At 39.0% G+C, this 20,769-nt stretch overlaps 2 protein-coding genes across 2 annotated transcripts; both read left to right on the top strand.

Annotated features, from left to right (window-relative positions):
* The first annotated feature begins 657 nt into the window (after positions 1–657).
* Positions 658–2,586, top strand: LOC119720360 (perlucin-like protein). Its single transcript, XM_038190016.1, has 2 exons — positions 658–847; positions 2,096–2,586. Exons 1-2 carry the CDS (start codon positions 658–660, stop codon positions 2,584–2,586), a joined length of 681 nt encoding a protein of 226 aa, XP_038045944.1.
* Positions 2,587–7,781: 5,195 nt separating this feature from the next.
* Positions 7,782–13,059, top strand: LOC119720359 (perlucin-like protein). The gene is made up of 2 exons (XM_038190015.1): positions 7,782–7,932; positions 12,569–13,059. Exons 1-2 carry the CDS (start codon positions 7,782–7,784, stop codon positions 13,057–13,059), a joined length of 642 nt encoding a protein of 213 aa, XP_038045943.1.
* Positions 13,060–20,769: the final 7,710 nt, after the last annotated feature.

Below are 20,769 nucleotides of genomic sequence, written 5' to 3'. Positions count from 1 at the left end.
GTCTGCTGTCTTCCAAACTGATCACAGTTGTGTACAAAAACTTGGTCACCAAACTATAAGGTACACAAAATTACAAGGTCATGACTAGCCTCTTTTGTTGTAGTCGGCCAGCAAGTAATATGCCAAGTATTAAACCACTCGCTTGCAATACAGTCCCCACACCACGCTTAGCATTAAAATTGACTACTGTTGATTCGAACAAAACAAACCAGAAGTGTTACCATAGAGACTAGTATTTGTCACTGCCCTCATAACGCAAACAATTTAATGTAACCATAGCAACAAGATACATTGTGCGCCGCCTTGATCAATATTATTTTGTGTCAGACATCGCAGGGAGTTTCTGCCGCGATCACCAGTCTTCATTCGCATCATTCGATCTCACTGTGGAGACACTCGACATAAGCACTTTGGAACACAGCTGATTCTCGTTAAACTCTGCTGACATCGTCCTATACAAACGCATTACAATGTACCTGTTTCAAGTTTTTGGCATTGTGGCTATCACTTCAGCGATCCACACTCAATTTGGGCCAGGTCGAATGCTCTAGCCCGCCACAGTGGCAACTGTGGGGAAAAGAGTGTTATCGCCTCACTCCTCGGATGGCACAAACTTGGTATCAAGCCAAGTCGGCTTGCCAAGATATGGGTGGCAAGATGGCTGCTCCTCGCTCGCTGGAGGAAATGAATTTCATGACAGATAAGGCACGAGAAATAGACGACACTGGCGACTACTTCACCTGGATTGCTTGCAATGACAAGGAAGTTGAAGAAACCTGGGAGTGCGACGGTCAAGAAGGACGTGAGCCTTTCCTGGAATGGGATCTAGCTAGTGGGCAACCTGATTGTAATGGCAATCAATATTGCGGCGTTTTGGCGGAGAGATTTAATAACAAAATGGATGACCTCGGTTGTGAAAATACGTATCCCCATTTGACTTTTTGCATGCGTCGAGCTGCTTGCACCTACGGCCTCATCCAGCTTCGTCACTAATGCATCTTTACCGACACCAACGGCCGCGCTCACAACTCAACCTGCCTTCTCCACCACAGAAACCAGGAGCCTTGTCACCAAACATGTGGCGCCTGTGACTCTGCCTGCGTCGAGGTGCCCGGATGTCACTCCTTCATTGAGAAAATAAAAGAACTGAAGAAAATATGCCGGCTTTACAATACTGTACAAGCTTGAGTAACAAAATGAATGACGCTGGCTGTGACAATACGCTTAACGAGAATGACATTAAATTGTGTAGCATATGTCTCCTCGCGTAGACCAAAAGAAAAATGGTGCCAAATTATGCATGACACGACATTTTAGGGACTAAAGACTTGTCGCCAAATATTCGTATTGCAATTTGTCTCTGATCATACTGTAATTCATTACGCTTATGATGGCCACAGAAAGCCCAATGCGTTCCCTAATGCTCTCAGTTGTGAACAAAAACTTGGTCACCAATAATACGAGACAAACAATTAAAAGGTCATGACTAGACGCCTCTCTTATCGGCCAGCACTGAAGCAATATGTAATGCCTCGCTTGCAGTGTAGTCCCCACACTTAATGAATAGTTACACGTACTTCAATCTGATCGGTTGATTCGGGTGGCAAACAAAAGCGTTACCATAGAGACTTGCAGCAATATCATTGTGCGTGCCGGCGGAATCTATATTTTTTGCGTGATACGCAATATCCTCTTTTGTTGTAGTCGGCCAGCAAGCAATATGCCTATTAAATCACTCGCTTGCAACACAGTCCCCATATCACACATGAATTTTCACCTCAGGTTGATCTGGATTGTTGATTAAAACAGAAATGTGACCATAGAGACTATTTTTTGTCATTGCCCTCATAATGCCAATAATTAAGTGTGACCATAGTAACAAGATGCACTGTGTGCCACCTTGATCAGCACGTGCCTCTGACAACTCAAGAGTTTCTGCCGCAACCACCAGTGTTCATTCCCATCATTAAATCTCATTCTTGAAGCACCCGACGCTTGATGAGTGGGGAACATCTGATTCTTGTTAAACTCGCTTTATTAAAACGACTCGCCATGTACTTGCTTCAAGTTGTTGGCATTGTGGCTGTCTCTGCAGCGATCAGTGCTCAATCTGAGTCAGGTTCCTGCCATTCGCGGCTCACTCTTGAATGCTCTTGCCCGTCAAAGTGGCAATTGAGGGAAAAAGAGTGTTATATCCTCACTCCTTCACCGCATACTTGGAATCAGGCCAAGTCGGCTTGCCACGGTATGGGTGGCAAGATGGCCGCTCCTCGCTCGCTCGAGGAAATGAACTTTATGGCAGATATGGCACGCAAGGTGGACAGTGACTACTACGCCTGGATTTCTTGTAATGACAAGGAAGTTGAAGGAACTTGGGTGTGTGACGGTCAGGACGGAAGTGAGCCCTTCCTGAAATGGGCTGATGGGCAACCAGATGATAAGGGCAATCATCAAGATTGCGGTCAAATTGCGGCTCGTTATCGTGACAAGATGGACGACGTTGGCTGTGACAATATGCATCCCCGTTGGACTGTTTGTGTTCGTCAAGCTGCTTGCACTTACGGCCTAATCCAGCCCCGTCACTAATGCATCTCTACCGACACCCACGGCCGCATTCTTAATCCAACCTGCCTCCTCGAACCCAGGAGCCTTGTCACCGAACGTGCAGTGCGCCTGTGACTCGGCCTGCGTCGAGGTGCCCGGACGTCACTCTTTGTTTATCATGGCGAGCAAATTGAAGAACGGAAGCAAACGAGCCAGCTAACTTAACAATACTGAACAAGCTCGGATAACAAGGACGTTATGTCAAAACAAAACCTGGTTATTTCCATATGAGTCGGCTTGTTATAAATAAATGGGATATTAACGGAGAAGTCTGCAAACCTGAACTTGAACTCACTGGGGGGGGGGGGGGGATCGGCTTTTTACAACAAAATTTACATTCAGTGCATCGAAAATGTATTGGTAACATTGTTTCCGCTCTAAAGAAAAAAAACCAGCCATGGTGTATATGAAGTCAACAAGGTAAGCCAATCTTTTGTTCTGATTACAAACGAGAAAGGAATTGGAATAAAATAGAATTTAATTGAATAAATTGCGTTTTGCATTTCGCCCTTGGAATATAATGCGGTTAAAAAACGCTGAGTTTTTGTGTCATTTATATCAATACGGTACATAGAGCGTTTAAATTGCGTTATAGCAACCTATGAAATATTATGATAAAACGAAACATTTTTCTTAAAGATAAGTTGCTTTCGTGGATTAAAAAGCTATGCAATTTACTTGGCTTAGAGCAGAGTTGGCATGTAAATTCGCCTGAAATTATATATGATTGATAGTTTAAAGATAGGTCTGAGAACAAATGTACAAATTCAATATTTTGGTGTTTGATCGTTGTTGTATATCATGCACACATTGAGATTTTACGTCAGCAACCGACTGTTGATTTGTTTATGAGAAACAAACGTTCTCTAAAATGTATTTATTGGTAAACAGACACTGAATGACTGTGTCATTAATCAATACATTACCAAAAATGTTGAAACCTCGTAACGGCAATCTTACAATTATGGGCAGGGTTATGGGCAAAGAAAGGAGGAATGAATTTTACTTGGTTTAGAGCCAAGTCCGCTTGCAAATTTGCCTGAAATTATTTGACTTTGATGTGTTTTGATCGTTGAAGTTCTTTGAACAAAATGTACATATTAAATAGTTCGGTGTTTAATCGTTATTGTATATCATGCTCAAATTGAGATTTCACATTAGGAACGGACTGTTGATTTCAAAATGTATTGCCAGCTCGTTGAAAATTTCATAATATTATGATTAATTGAATGCGGCTTTCCTGTGAATTGACATTGAAAATTGACGCCAGATATGTAGTCAATTGTTAGGCGCAGATGCATTGTACATTTGCAATTTGGCCTAAATGGTGAGTGATAGTGCATGTATTTAGCATTCAAGTTGCATTCGGCGAAGCTATTTTAAAGTGGAATCCCGAAAAATAGATTCCTTTTCTAAATTGCTTGTTTTCTAGCAAAAGAAAAGTTATTCACTAGTGAGACATTGCAGAAAAAAATCTATGAGTTGTTGCTGTATGATTTCGAATACTTGGCTGCCAGACAAAAATTCCGTTCTCACGGAGTACGCTGGTTCCTGCCTCACAATCAGTATTGATACTGTACGGACCGGGAGCCAGCCTGCTCTTAAAGCGGCTTCGTTTGTGCCCAAATTAAAAACCTTTTGTCAAATGGTTATAGACGTCCAAAAAAAAGAAGGAATGTTCTTGGTTGTAATGAAACATTCACGTTTTAACATTTATCAAAAGAAAAACACTAATTTGTGTAAACACGAGAAATGCAAATTTAACATGAGATCGATGTAAGTACCAATTTTGAAAATATTATGTCTGTTAAGACCAACTTGATTTTCAGGTGTTTTTGAGTTTAATAGTAGGAAGTTAATAGATATTTTGAATCAGTTTTTACTCGATTTGAATCACGTTTGTAAAAAAAAGATTGCACCCACTTTTAGTATCAGTAAAGTCTCATAAGTGCTGAAATAGTTTGAAATACACAATCATTATGGCCAAATCATGTTGGAAAAATTATTTATGCCACTATTGTGATTGTGATTGCCCCTGTGGTTTTGAAAACTGATTTTTAAAGTGGAAGCAAACTAACGACTGGACAAGTGCAAACCACTTTTAGAACCTTTCAAACTGAGTGGGTGTTAGAATGTGATCGCTACATAAACGCCAGGCTCACAGCACTATATCGGCATACTTCTTCAAAATTTGGTTCATAATAAAATAACATTTTGGTGTTGTAGTTACAGAACATGAAAACCTCACTGTTTCTTGTTATTTATAGTCAATCAAAGGTGGTAGGAAACGGGAAGGGCGTGGTCAGGTAAATTGTCTTAGACTGTGATGGGTTTTCGTCATACATAAAAAAAAACATTTGACAAAGAGTTGCGGCCCTTTAAACCACATTGGAAATAGATAACTTCCTTAGAAATTTCCCTCCCCGATAATATTTTGAACAGACCATCTTTCTATTCCATCGGCATCAAATTCGCGAGAAGGCACTTCATGGCATATCAACTATTCAAAAAGGGCACTTCAATGATACCAGCAGTGTGTACATTCCCCACCCCATCGTTTACACCGTATAATAATCATACTATACACAGCGGAAGGCGATATCTTGTAAACGCGGACCATCAACTTTGAAAACCGATAAGCGTGGGGGATAACGTGACTATAGGGGGCGCTGTTTAAATTCGCATGTACGTATTTGACGGGCGCGTTTTGTCTCAGAGCATACGAATTTACACAAAATGAGTTTCTGGATATCCTTCACCAAATATTTGTTTCTTAGTTGCCATACTGTTACTCTAGCTTATGCATGCCACAGAAAGCCCATTGCGTTCCCCAATGATTTCAGTTGTGAACAAAAACCTTTACAAGGTCATGACTAGACGTCTCTCTTATTGGCCAGTAGGCAATATTAAACGTCTTGCAAGCAGCTTAGTCCACGCACTTAATAAATTAGCTACACGTACTTCACTCTGGACGGTTGATTCGAGTTAGCAAACCAAAGCGTTACCATATAGAAACTCGCAACAATATTGTGTGCCGGTTGGATCACAATTATTTTACGTGATAGGCATTATTAGCCTCTTTTGTTGTTATGTCTATTAAACCACTCAGCAATAGAGAGAGTGTATGATCCCACCTCCTCTGCTATTTTGGGATCTCTACTTCTAGATTTCTTTTCAAATTAAAAGTTAAATATTTCTTTAAACATTTCAAAACATTTTGGTTCTCACGTCATTGATTTGAAAATCTCGTTATCTATAAAACAAAATTGTTAACGATCTCGGCATTGTATGAAAAACAGTGTAAGTTACATTGATCGCACGTATTGTTTTCTAGGTTTTAAGGCTGTACTGCTCCTGTGGTTTTGAGGATTCAAATTAGAATGTTCGGACCACATTTTGAACATTTGTGGATGTTAAAATTTACTTCACATGATCACTACATATACGTAAGGCCCAAAGCTCTGTAGCTTTATACACATCTAGTTCATAATAAAATAAAACTTGGTGTTGCAGTTAATGGCGCGATTAGTTGGCTTATCTGGACTGCATGTGGTGGGAAGTACCGTCGCACACAGATAAAAAAATGACGAAGGATGGCGGCCCCTTAAACCACTATTGAAAATTGTGTTTATAAATGCCTCTTCTTGATAATACCATAAACAGAAAAGTTAATTTCTATCCCTGATCGGCGTCAAATTTGCGAGAAGGTACTTCATTAAAAAAAAAAAAAAAACCACTTCAATGATACAAGCAGTGGGCTCTTTCTTAATGGGCTAACATCCAGTGGGTAAGGGGGTATTTCCCTTCCTATTCCAATATTTTTTTACGAGACAGTGAACTATATTTCTGTAACGTCTCGCGCACATCGGCAATTGTACCGCCATGAAGCGCCACCTATATATCCAATAGTGCCCATTATCATCTGTTTTGAACAACGCCCTCACAGGAAGATGATGTCCACCCTGCCTCTTACATAGGGAGATGGTGTCCACCCCCCCCCCCCCATGAAAAAGCCTTGTCAACCTTTTAGCACGCACGATCTACCGACGCACAATATTTATGTGCCCTTTTTACGTCTACCCCCGGTACCCCACTCCAAACGACCTTGCTACGCGCCTGCTTTCTCCCCGCTTTAATTTAACTGGTAATTTTTCAAGATCACTCTTTCTCATCCTATGTACGTGTATTTATTTATCTATTAACTACGTGTATTTGTTTTTAATCGTGTCGGTTTGTCTTGAACAAATATAATTGCGTATTATGTTAATATTATTAAATGTATAGTGACTCTTGGCAATAATTTATTCTTTATATTTATATATAAACGATTGACCTTTTTATGTGATGTTTATAGTCAGACCGAGGAATCAAGTTTCATATCAACCCAAGATGAAAATAAAAAAAGATATTTATTTATCATTTTCCTTTCCGAGAAGGGGGGTTCAAAGCCATTTCAGAACAAGTGGGAAAGGAACAATTGTCGATGAATGTCACCGTGTCGTTTAACTGTGTCAGTGTATTACCGAATTAGCATACTTTTAATACGCTCTGTAATTAAATAAAACATGAAGGAGCAATTCAAACGTTACTATCTGCCACGTCATGCTAAATTTGGCAAACGATGCGGCACAATTCAGTGTACAAGGTCGTGACAGGCCGATTAATTTGGTCCCCGAGTCCGCCTGCAAGCGTATCAAATGCCTCGCCTAAAGGCTAGCCCTGCACCTAATAAATTGTTAAACTCATTTAAGTGTTACCGTGGATACTAATAGTTTTCCCATCGTCTTTTAAATTTTTAAACAGACGCATTACCACGGCAACAATATATCTTGTTGATACTCATATTTTGCGTCGCAGAAAAGGTCACCTCTGCCGCGACTATCACTTTTCATTCGCATCGTTCGACCTCGATAGTTAAACTGCCTTGACGGGTTTATAGCAAACAGATCCTCTCCAAACCATCATCTGAACGAGGCATCATGTACTTCTTCAAAGTTTTTGGCATTTTAGCAATAACTTCGGCGATCAATGCTCAATTTGAGTCAGGTACATGTCATTCCTGGCTCAATATTGAGTGCTCTTGCCCGCCAAAGTGGCAATGGTGGGGAAAAGACTGTTATCGCCTCACTCCTCAGGTAGCGCAAACTTGGGATCAGGCCAAGTCGGCTTGCCAAGACATGGGTGGCAAGATGGCCGCTCCTCGCTCGCTTGAGGAAAGGAACTTCATGGCTGACATGGCACGAAAAGTGGACAGTAACTTCTTCGCCTGGATTTCTTGTAATGACAAGAAAGTTGAAGGAATTTGGGAGTGTGACGGTCAGGACGGTGGTGAGCCCTTCCTGGAATGGGCTGATGGGCAACCAGATAATAAGGGCAATCAAGATTGAGGTCAAATTGCGGCTCGTTATGACAAGATGGACGACGTTGGCTGTGACAGTATGGATCCCCGTTGGACTGTTTGTGTTCGTCGAGCTGCTTGCACTTACGGCCTAATCCAGCTCCGTCACTAATGCATCTCTACCGACACCCACGGCCGTGTTCTCAACTCGACCTGCCTCCTCAAACTCTTCCAGGAGCCTTGTCACCGAACGTGTTATGAAGGTGCCGGGATGTCACTCCTTCTACATCGAGAAAATTTAAGAACTGAAGCAAAGTTGCCAGCTAAACAATAATGTACAAGCTCGGTAACATGGACATGTCAAAACAAAACCTGTTTTTTCCGTTTGCATCAGGCCTTGTTAGAAATACATGGGTCATTAACGGAGAAGTTTGCAAACCTGAACATGAACTTACTCGGGAAAAGAAATCGGCTTTTTACAACAAAACATTCAGTGCATCGAAAATGTATCTATAGGTAACATTGTTTCCGCTCTAAAGAAAAACAGCCAGGATGTATATAAAGCAACCAAGGTAAGCAAATATTTTGAGGAATTGAAATGAAATAAAATTTAATTGAATAAAGTGCGTTTTGCATTTCGCCCTTGGAAGCGTTAAAATTGCAATCTAAGAAATATTATGATAAAACGAAAACAAAATTCTTGATCGTTCAGATAAGTTACTTTCGTGGATAAGAAAAAAAAAGTATTTTATCTTTGCTTAGAGCCGAGTTGTCATGTAAATTTGCCAGAAATTATAGGAGATTGATGTTTTTGTTATAGTTTTGAAAACGAAATGTACAAATTAAATATTTTGGTGTTTGATCTTTAATGTAAATCATGCACAAATTGAGATTTTACGTCAGCAACGGATTGTTGATTTGAAAGGTAGGTTATTAGTAACAAACGTTCTTTAAAAAAAGAGAGGAATTTTTACAAGAATGGCAGAGTCATTTGGTTGCCGATGGTGATTGACAATGCTCATCACACTGGAAAGATTTTAAACATCTTTTTATCATTTATTGTAAAATACTATTTGTAACTGTATGTACCTTTCCTGTAAACTGAACACGAATATTGAAGCTTGTCAGTTATGTAGTCGTTTGCTAGTCGCAAACGAATTGTACGTTTGCAATTAGACCTAAATGCGCAAGTTTTAGGACAGGTATTCACTGTTCATTCATTTGTATGCTGTAGTGACAAGGCGTGCGTAAAGGTGCGTTCCGCCAGGCTATTTGCGAGTGTTATTCCGAAAATATATCCGTCTCTTAAATGCTATTTTTCTAGCAATACATAGTAAATCACTTTTGAATGAGACATCGACCGAAAAAAAAAATCGCCCCATGTTTAGTGATTGAATTATTACTTTTCGAATAATTGGATTCCGTTCTCTCGGAGTAGACTGGTTCCCGCCCCACAATCAGTATCAATAGTATACTGACCTGGAACCAGTCTGTTGGCAAAGCGGATCTGTTTGTGCAAAAAAATCAAAAACCCTTTGCCAGAGGGTTGAAGAGGCCCAAAAAAGGAAGAAGGGAATTGTGTGGACGGAACCTGAAACATACAAGTTAAAAAAAATTATCAGTAGAAAAAAAGGTAATTTGTTGATGCACGGCGAATGCAACTTGAATGTATGATCGAATACCAATTTTGAAAATGTTATTTCTGGTAATGATCCACTGGATTTTCAGGTGTTTCTGACGATGACTAGAGCAGGCTAGTCGAAACGTTGAGACCAAAGACAAATTCGTTTAGAACTTAAAGCAGGACTGTTCTTATCAGAACAAAAAACTACTTAGCAAAGTTGATAATAAGCAGGACAAGTTCTTTTCAGAACTAATATCTTCTTAGCAGTAGTTATTACCACATGGTGTTACCGCAAACCGAAACGATACCGATACCCCACCATGCAAAGCCTCAAATCTTATATCAGGTGTTTCTGAGTTTAAAAGTTGGACGATAATAGACATTGTGAATCAGTGTTGACTACATTTGAATCACGTTTGTTAAGACAAAAAGTCACACACTTTAAGTATCAGTAAAGGGTTCGTAGGCGCCTGTGGTTTTGAAAACTGATTTGAAATTAAATTTGGAAGTAATATAGCACGTCTGGACAAGTGCAAACCACATTTGGAACATTTCAAATCGTATGGGTGTTAAAATCGACATCTAATTATTACTACATATAACGTCAGGCTCAAAAACCCTTGATCTGTAAACTTTGTACCTTCGTGAAAATGTAGTGCATAATAAAATAATATTTTGGTGTTGTACTTAAAAAACGTGAAGATTTCACAAAATCTTGTTATTTTTAGGCAACTCAAGTGACCTAAGGTGATCTATGGGGAACGGGAAGGGCGTGGTCAGATGACCTGTCTATGTGATGCGATGTACCGTCATGCAGAGATCAAAATGAAATACGGACTTTTAAACCACTTTGGAAAAAAAAATAACTGCCTCAGAGAAATGTCCTTCCCCGATAATATTATGAACAGAACATTTTCTCTATCCAATCGGCGTCAAGTTTGTGAGAAGGCACTTCATGGCATATCAACTATTGAAAATGGCACTTCAAATATGCTAGCAGTTGTCACATCTGCCGCACCATCGTTTACACATATACAATATTATTAACACCGGAGGGCGATTTCTTCTAAGGGTTGGGGGGGGGGGGCACGGACTATTAACTTGGAAAACCTAAAAGCGCGGGGACAGCCTGACTATAGGGGGCGCGGTTGAAACACACATATATGCGCATATAAATGATGTGCACATGTGTCCTCGAAGTATGTGAATTTACTTAAAATGGGTGTTGGAATATCAGTAATTTACTGGTATTACACAGCATAAATAATATTTTTTTATCAATTTTAAGTTCCTTTGGCAAACAATAAAATATGGACTACAAAAAATTAAGGGGTCCCCCCCAAGTATTATTGCAGGGACATCTTCCCTTTACACTCTAAAAAGTGCCTGGTCAGATTGACCCGGAATCCGGGCTATATTGGGTCAAATACCTTTCGGTGCCAAAGTGACACTTTTTCGGGTCAAAATGACACAATGACCGAGTAAAGTGTTATGTTTGATACCGAAAATCATGATCATCAGACCACGTAGAACTCGGATTCTGGATCAAATCCAACCAGCGACTTTTTGCACTACGATTATCCCATCCCATTTGGACCCTCCAGGATCGCCGTCCATTATTACAGCGCCCCCTAGGGACTCATTAGTGTGCTGCCAACAATAGAGGGCGTTCGACGACTGGACCAAAATCGCATCTTTAACCCGAAGTATAAGCAACAAGCATTTCTTCAACCGACAGAGGGCGGAAGACTGCGTGCCTGCCGTCTGCATTTAGGCAACCCTGTCATATTTGCGCCTCAATTTTATCCGATAAGTCTGCTTACAGTCTGAGAAATAATTTTGAATCAAACAAAAACCAGAATGAATTTATTAACCTGTGGGAGAGGGCCAAAAGGCGGTGTCTATTGCAACTACCTTTTATAAATAATTCTAATCTCAAATGTTCGTGTCGCTTTCGTCTTAACAAGAATGCCTTTTTTTCTAATGTCCTTTTCGTAACCAAAAAGATAAATTGCGCAAAAGTGTGGATATATACATCACACAAATTTTGAACAATTAAAGACTTGCCACCATATGTGTCCTGCAATTTGCCACCTAGTCCTCATACTTATTAAATTCCAGCTAATGAATGATACATGTCTTCCCCAATGCCCTCAGTTGTGGTAAATTCAACAACAATGCGGTACAATTAATATTACAAGGTCATGACTGAACGCTTTTTGTTACCAGCAAGTAATATCAAGTTCCAGTGCTTGCAACCTATACTTTACGCTTATAAAAATTGGATACTTAAATGTGGATTGTTGATTAAAACTAGCCAACAAAAGTGTTGTCAAGAAGTGCTAGACTGCTTCCAAATTCAATTTCAAATCAGTTTGGAAGAATTCAAGACTTGCCACCAAAAAATTAATATGAGTCTAGCAATTTGCCATCTAGTCCTCATACTTATTAAATTCTAGCTTATGAATGCCTCCAACAGCCCGTGTCTTCCCCAGTGCTCTCAGCTGTGGTAAATTCAAAAGCAATGCGGTACAATTAAAACTACAAGGTCATGACTGAACGCTTTTTGTTGCCAGCAAGTAATATCAAATATCTCGCGTGCAACCTAGTTCCCACTCCACACTTATTAATATGGCTACTTATATCTGGATGGTTGATTCAAACTAGTAAACAGAAGTGTTACCATGGAGACTAATGTTCTACTTCCCTGAAAACGCCGAAAACGTGTGACTATAGCAACAAGATCCATTGTGTGCCGCCTTTGATCAATATATGTTGCGTCAAACAACTCAGGGACTTTCTGCCTTGGCCACCAGTAATAATTTCGCATCATTCAACCTCACGTACTGTTCAAACACTGTACTGGGGACAAATCTGATTCTCGTTAAACTCTGTCGTCGTTAAACTCTGCTGTCTCGCTAAAAACCCTGCTGTCATCGTCCTATTCAAACGCATCACCATGTACTTGATTCAAGTTTTTGGTATTGTGGCTATCACTTCAGCGATCAGTGCTAAATTTAGGTCAGGTTCCTGCTACTCTCGGCTCACTGTCGAGTGCTCTTGCCCACCACAGTGGCATCTGTGGGGGAACGAGTGTTATCGCCTCACTCCTTGGGTAGCGCAAACTTGGGATCAGGCCAAGTCGGCTTGCCAAGACATGGGCGGCAAGATGGCCGCTCCTCGCTCGCTCGAGGAAATGAACTTCATGGCTGATATGGCACGAAAGGTTGACAGTAACTACTTCGCCTGGATTGCTTGCACTGACAAGGAGGCTGAAGGAACCTGGGAGTGTGACGGTCAGGAAGATATTGAGCCCTTCCTAGAATGGGATGATGGGCAACCAGATAATACTAATAATCAAGATTGCGGTCAAATGGCGGCTGGACATCATGACAAAATGGATGACGATAACTGTGACAGTACATATCCCCGTTTGGCTTTCTGCATTCGTCGAGCTGCTTGCACTCACGGCCTAATCCAGCTCCTTCACTAATACATCTCTACCGACACCCACGGAAGCGTTCTCAACTCAACCTGCCTCCTCGACCACAGAATCCAGGAGCCTTGTCACCGAACAAGTTTTGCGCCTGTCACTCCTTCAACATCAAGAACATAGAAGAGCTAAAGAAAATAACCCATGTTAACAATAACCCAAGCTAGGGTAACAAGGACATTTTAAAAAGAAATCTGTTTATTTCAGGATGCATCGGCTTGTCGTGAAAAAGGGACGATAACGACGGTGTCTGCAAAGCTGAATTTGAACATGCTGAAATAAAAAGACGTTGTACAACAAAACATTCACTTCATCGAAAATGCATTGTAGCATTGTTTCCGCTCTAGAGCAAAAAAAAGCAACTGAAATGTTTTAGGAAGTTAGCAAGGTAAGCAAATATTTCGTTCTCATTACAATGGAGGTAGGAATTGGATTATAAAAGAATTTAAATGAATAACATGCGTTTTTAATTTCGCTCTTGTAATGTAAACAAAGTAATAAACACTGTGTATTTATGTCCTTTAATTCTCATCAATACTAAACCAAAAGTGTAGAAACTGCGTGATCGCAAACTTAGAAATATGAAAAGAAGGAATGAATAGAACAGGCTCTCAAGCCAGGTCTGCTTGTAAATTCGCTTGAGATTATTTGAGATTAGGTGTACATATATGATGTTCTAAAAACAAAATGTAAACATTATAATATAGGTTTTCCCGGCTATTTTAAAAGATTTTTCATTCTAACTTACCAACTCTACTATTAAATTTCGTCCACAAAAAAATTCCACACGCTTTAAACAAAATCAAATTAGTCATTTACCATTCAATTTTAAAGTTTGGTCACCCTCTTTAGTCACCGGGTCGAGAATATTCGTCATTACAGATCAAATTCGTCTAAGCTGTTGCCGAATGGCAGCATTCACGGATCGAATTCGTCTTACATACATCAATTAAACGAGTTTGATTTCTGAATAACAAGGTTTGGTGTAGACGAGACGAAATCGAATACTCCATCCAGGACGAAAACGTGTGCTCACTGTTTGAATTTGCTTGAACTGAATTTGAAATTGTCCTACAAAAGACGAAATTAAACATTGGAAGTGCACTATATCGATGTTGCTGGACGAATTTGAATATAGTAATCGTTGAATTCGAACGAAAAATGTTTTAAAATAGCCCGGAAAACCTATACTTTATTTGCATACTTTGGTATTGAATTGTTGTTGCTTAATTAACAGAAAGTTTGATGTTACACCGGGAACATACTTTTGATTTGAAAATGTATGTTATGAGTGACTTAACGTTAGCTATCAAATATTTGTCTTTACTAGTATAGTCGATTGATGGCCGTTGTCGATTTATCCCTTTCGATACACCTAAAAGTGTCGTACACCTTTTTCAATTCATTGTGAATTATCTAAATTTACCTAACCTATATGGGTTTATGTAGATGTCCTGTGAATTTAAATAAATATTGAAGCTGAGTAAATGAGTCATTTTGAGGCATCAATGCATTGTACATTGGCGAGTTGAGTTCATCAGGGGCCAGTCTTTAGCGTTGTGGAAACAATCGCGGCGTACACACAACATTGGTGGCTGAACAAAATCGTAGCAAGTTTCAACCAAGTTTCTGACTCTGTAAACGTCTGTAAGTATATTCCTTCTGTATTTTGATACTGGTATTGCAATATCTTCATGTTGGGTTTTGTCTGAATGCATGTTTTGCAGAGACTCGTGTGTATGATAGCACAAAATCCTATACGCTAATTATAGTCTATTAGCGTGTAGACGGTAGTGGGTAATCATAATCAGTCAGAATAACACATGAGTGGGGTTCGATTCCGAACTAATGCTTTTTTAATGACATCTCGATTGATATTTACGTTAATTCACTGACTGTCCTTTCGGGAAAATATTTATTAAATAAAATGCCCAAACTCAGGTTGCTTTTTTAATATTATGATTCGTGATTGGTTTGGTTTGTTAGTGTTACAGAATGTGGATGTCTCAGTGGTTAATTGCAGCCAGAAGTTTATACAGAGCACCATTCCTCTACATAATTGAATGAAGTTTTGGAAGCGCTTCATTGAAAGGAAAGTGATCGATTCCTGGAGCATGAATGTTAGCATTTTTTTAAACATAAAGGTTATTATATTCAGTTTTGACGTTTTGAGCATTGTTAATTAAAATGCAGCCGAAGTTGTTTTTTTTTAAATGTATGTCATTGAGATATATCATTTTTTTTAAGGGGGAGGCTTACAAAGTACCCGCAAAAATTGCTGTTTTTAGGGAAAAATAAGTTTAAATAATGAGAAAGTACACTTTGAAGAAAAAAAAATAGAAAACAAAGATTTGAAAATTATGAGAGTCTACATGTACGTTTATCGTTCTGTTTCAGTGTAACTTGAACTTGTGAGGCTTGTTTGAACAAAAAACCTGTTTTGTCCACGGATTTTGTTTCTCGATTTTTTACAGATAAGAATAAAAAAATAATGGAATAAAAGTACACCTTTACAATGAATTCGTTCAAGAATTATTACTAGGAGGTATACACAATGTATTCAACGAGTTTCTATGCAGCCCGTATATATTGGAATTCATTTTCGAATTTCCTTCACTATAACATCGTTTTAATTTGTAAGAGCTTATTAATCTCTAATAACAATAATAATAATATTATACAAATAACGAATGTTTGTGAGTGCGATGGTAAGAATAATTTCATGAGGTGACAGATTGAATGTTCTATTCCACGAGGCGAAGCCGAGTGGAATAGAACATTCAATCTGTCACCGAATGAAATTATTCTTTCCATCGCACGAACTTAAAACATTCGTTATTTGTTTTATACAACACCTGAATAAATTCTCGTCATTTGATTGGTAAATTATAAACTACAATTTATTTTGATTTTAAAGATGTTGAACTACCCCTTCACGAAAATGTTTGAACCCAACGCTGTAGCGCTGGCTCTTTGGAACAATACGCGCTACGCTGAACGCGCACACCAGCATGCATTTTGCACGCAAATACCGCGTCATGGAACAAGCGCAAAGTGAAACGGTATAACGCATGGGTATAACGCATGGTTGCACCGTGCATTATACCGAATAATAATATGTCACGTGATCTACAATTCACCAATCAGATGACGGGGATTTATTCAGGTGCTGTATAAAAAAAAATAACAGATTGCAACGAACCTCCATAAGGACTTAACGTGAAGAGGTGCGCGCGCGCATGCGCATATGACATAAGTCACTATCAGCCACAGAGAAATTGAAATTGTTCGTTTTACGAAGTGACCTATCTGGATAGGTCGCCGTTTGCGCGCATGAAAAATGAAATTAAATTTTCACGAAGTGACCTATCTAGATAGGTCGCCGTTCGTGCGCATTAAATATGAACATGAAATTTTCACGAAGCGACTTATGGATTTGGCGCCTATTTTTTACCTGGTTATGATGAGTTTTTGCCTTAGAAACAATTTAAAATCATTATTCAACTATCCATCTTTACTATACATAAAAACCGAGTCAATCAAAATTAGTGTTCTGGGTGAAAGGGTGGATGCAAAATAGGCCCAACTTCAAACGCATTTTTCTTGACATGGCAAAAACTGAGACAGGTCGGATCGTGGCACAATCACCGTGGAGACTAATGGTTTTCTCGTCGTCGTTCTAAATTTTTAACGGACGCTGAAATGTTACCATGGCAACAATATCTCTTGTTAATACCTATATTTTGCGTCGGAGAAAAGCTTATCACTTTCTGCCGCGACCATCACTTTTCATTCGCATCATTCAGATCCTTGCCAAACCATCGTCTGAACGAGTCATCATGTACTTCTTCAAAGTCTTTGGCTTTGTAGCGATAACTTCGGCGATCAATGCTCAATTTGGGTCTGGTACCTGTCATTCACGGCTCACTCTCGAATGCTCTTGCCCACCACAGTGGCAATGGTGGGGAAAGGACTGTTATCGCCTCACTCCAGTGATAGCTCAATCTTGGGATCAGGCTAAGTCGGCTTGCCAAGACATGGGCGGCAAGATGGCCGCTCCTCGCTCGCACGAGGAAATGAACTTTATGACTGATATGGCACGAAAGGTAGACAGCAACTTCTTCGCCTGGATTGCTTGCACTGACAAGGAGGTTGAAGGAACCTGGGAGTGCGACGGTCAGGAAGATATTGAACCCTTCTTAGAATGGGATGATGGGCAACCAGATGATAAAAATAATAATCAAGATTGCTGTCAAATAGCGGCTACATTTAATGACAAAATGGATGACGATGACTGTGACAATATGAGTCCGCGTTTGGCTTTTTGCATTCGCCGAGCTGCTTGCACTTACGGCCTAATCCAGCTCCGTCAATAATGCATCTCTACCAACACCGACGGCCGCGTTCTCCACTCAACCTGCCTCTAGAGTCTTCAAGCACAGCACAGAATAGGAGCCTAGTCACCGAACGTGTTTTGCGCCTGTGACTCGGCCTGCGTCGAGGTACCCGAATGTCACTCCTTCATCGAGAAAATTGAAAATCTGAAGAAAATGTGCCAGGTAAACAATACTGTGCAAGCTCGGGTAACAAGGACATATGTCAAAACAAAACCTGGTTATTTCTGCATGCATCGGAATGTTATACATAAATGGGACAGCAACGGAGATGTCTGCAAACCTGAACTTGAACTTACGGGAAAACATTCACTTTTTAAAACAAAACATCCAGTGCATCCAAAATGTATAGGTAACATTGTTTCCGCTCTAAAGAGAATAAAACAGCCGGGATGTATATGAAGTCATCAATCTAAGCAAGTGTTTTGTTCTCATTAAAAACGAGCAAGGATTTGGTTTAGAATTGAATTTAATTGAAACGTTCGTTTTGCATTTCACTCTTGTAATGTTGTAAACAAACAAATATTTTTCTGTGCCAATATCATTACATTACCAAAAGCGTTGCAACTGCGTTATCGCAACCTTACAATTATTATGACACAATGTACATTTTTCTTGATTGTTTAAATAATTTACTCTCCTTGATAAGATGAATGATACTTTGTTTAGAGCAAAGTCTGTTTGTAAGTTTGTCCGAAGTTATATGTTATTGGTGTGTTTTGGATCGTTGTAGTTTGAAGAACAAAATGTACCAAATAAATATTTTGCATTTTTATTAGTCGTTATAACATATCAAACACAAATTGAGATTTTGCATCAGGAACGGACTGTGGATTTGAAAATTTAGGTTATGTGTGACAAACGTTAGCGAACAAGTGTTTTTTTTTAATAAATGAAAGATTCATTTGATGGCCGATCCTGATTGATAATACTCACAACACTTGCGAAAAAGTTGAACATCTTTTTCCCCTTTTTATTGTGAATACTAATAATAATTATTGTGAAAATGTTAAAACATTATGGTTTATTGCATGTAGCTTTCCTGAAAAGTGAAAATGAAAATTGAAGCTTGTCAGTTATATAGTCAATTTGTTGGGCGCAGATGTATTGTGTATTTGCAGTTAGGCCAAAATGCGCAAGTTTTAGGGCATGTAGTTAGTGTTCTCATTATATACCGAAGTGACAAAACGTGTCTAAAGTTGCGTTCCGCGAGGCTATTTCCGACTTCATCCCGAAAAAATGATTCCTTTTCTGAATAGCTAGGTTTGTAGCTATACAAAAGTTATTCACTTTTGAATGAGACATTGACCGACCAACACAAAAAACCAACATTTTTTGAAGGGTTGCAGACGTGCAAAAAGGAAGTAGGAGACTTTTAGTTGGAATGAAACATACAAATTGAAAATTTATCAATTAAACAAAGGTTACATGTTAATGCACGAGGAACGCAAATTTAACATGTATAATTGATATGGATGCCAATTTTGAAAGTATTATGTCCGTAAAAGACCCACTTGATTTTCAGGTGTGTCTGAGTTTATAATAGCAGGATGTTAATAGATATTATGAATCAACTTTTACTCGTTTTGAATTGCGTTTGTTAAAAAAGTCACGTTTAGAATTAGCAAAGGGTTCGACAGCGTTGAGATATCCCGATATGGATCCACAATGGCCGAATCATGCCATACAAATATGATTGGATCATCGGCAACAACTAATTTTGGATATAGTCACTACCACACGTCACTGGTGAACAATATGCTTTAAAGCAATCTTGATAACGTAATTTCTCACTTTGACATCCCTAGATAGAGGGTGTAACCCCGCCCCTCTGCTACTTTGGATCTTCTCTTGTAGATTTCATTTCAGAGTACAATTCAAATAGTTGGGCAGATAGGGGGATCGTGCCTTTGATGAGACAAGTCAGAGTATGTCTTAGGGCCATCGCAGATTTGTCCTCTGAATAAAATTAGGTAGAATAACAAGCAATTTTCAAAAATTTCGAAACGGCTGCCATTGCTTGTTATTGTACTTACATTGTTTTCAAAGCACAAATCTGCGATGGCCCTATCTATATCTAATTATCTTTCTCATGACATGAATGTGAGTCAAATGCCAAGATTGTATAATCAAAGGCACAATCCCATCACCTAACCGCCGTACTAAAATATTTTCCAATATTTCAAGCTATTTTGGGACCCACATAAATTTGAAATTCTCACTTTGTAATCAATAAAAATAATAATAATGATTTAGGCGTTATAGCCTTAAGTGACATTGTCATCGCCCTAATCGTTGTACGAGTTTTACGTTGTACTTGTTAATTCAAGGCATTTAAGGCAATACAAGAATAATTGATTACTTTTGCCATAATTATTATTTTGTGACTGCCTATATGAAAGCCGATTTTGGAAGCAAACAAGAATGCCTTGACAATTGCAAACCACTTTTTAACATTTGGAATCTTTTAGATGTTAGTGATCGTCACACGATCACTACATAAAAGTTAGGCCTAACAATCTGGATCCGTATACTTCAAACTTTATGAGAATTTAGTTCATAATAAAATAACATTCGGTGATGAAGTTTATATGTCTATGGTCCAATCCAAAGCCTCAAAAGGGCGCCCTCTTCCGTTGGCGCATGGCGCGCTTCGAGCCCATACCCCCTTCCCCCAAACAAAATGACCTTTCTGTACGCGCCTACTTCTCCCCGTCTTTCCATTGTTCCCTTCCCGTCTCTATCCCTCTAGCATTTTGTCACGATCACTCTGTCAACCTAAGTAGCCTACTTCATATGTAATAACCACATGTAGTTTTCTTGTTTTTATGCATTGACGGTGTGTTATATTTGTATTGTATGTAAAGTCACTCTTGGCAGTTATTTTTTACATTAACGTGAATATTTTATCTTTTTCTGTGATTTTTTGGTCAGAACACGGAATCGAGTTTCAGTTTTATAAAATGAGAATACGAAATTATTTTTATTTATTTCTTTGTTTTATTTTTGGCTCTAAGAGAAGGAGTTCGAATATGTTGTATCAAGTGGGAAAGGAACGATATGCGATGTATTTTATTGTGTTGGGTAAACATGTCAATTTCATGTTAAAAGAAGTGAAACATGAAGGTTGAATTTTTAACTTTGTGTGCGAAGACTCTATATACCAAATGAAAACTGGTGGCCTTTCGAGAGGACCTGTTTCTAACCGATTTTGAACCAGACGTTTAAAACTGCTTCACCAAAATTATTATTCCCTTGTTTATGCGTGTCTGTTTACTTTGTCAATAAATATACGGTGAACAAGCCTTGAAAAATG

Source organism: Patiria miniata, unplaced genomic scaffold, assembly GCF_015706575.1.
Source record: "Patiria miniata isolate m_02_andy unplaced genomic scaffold, ASM1570657v1 HiC_scaffold_9, whole genome shotgun sequence".
NCBI lineage: Eukaryota > Metazoa > Echinodermata > Asteroidea > Valvatida > Asterinidae > Patiria > Patiria miniata.
The sequence above is the reverse complement of the archived record's forward strand: the minus strand, read 5'-3'. Positions and strand labels throughout refer to the sequence as shown.

Bases quoted from the DNA above. Each gene is read 5' to 3' on its own strand.
- LOC119720360 (XM_038190016.1), top strand. From the start codon at position 658: ATGGCTGCTCCTCGCTCGCTGGAGGAAATGAATTTCATGACAGATAAG. The intron at 848-2,095 runs GTAATGGCAATC...CTGTCTCTGCAG, and splicing joins AGCTAGTGGGCAACCTGATT to CGATCAGTGCTCAATCTGAG.
- LOC119720359 (XM_038190015.1), top strand. From the start codon at position 7,782: ATGGGTGGCAAGATGGCCGCTCCTCGCTCGCTTGAGGAAAGGAACTTC. The intron at 7,933-12,568 runs GTGAGCCCTTCC...CTATCACTTCAG, and splicing joins GTGTGACGGTCAGGACGGTG to CGATCAGTGCTAAATTTAGG.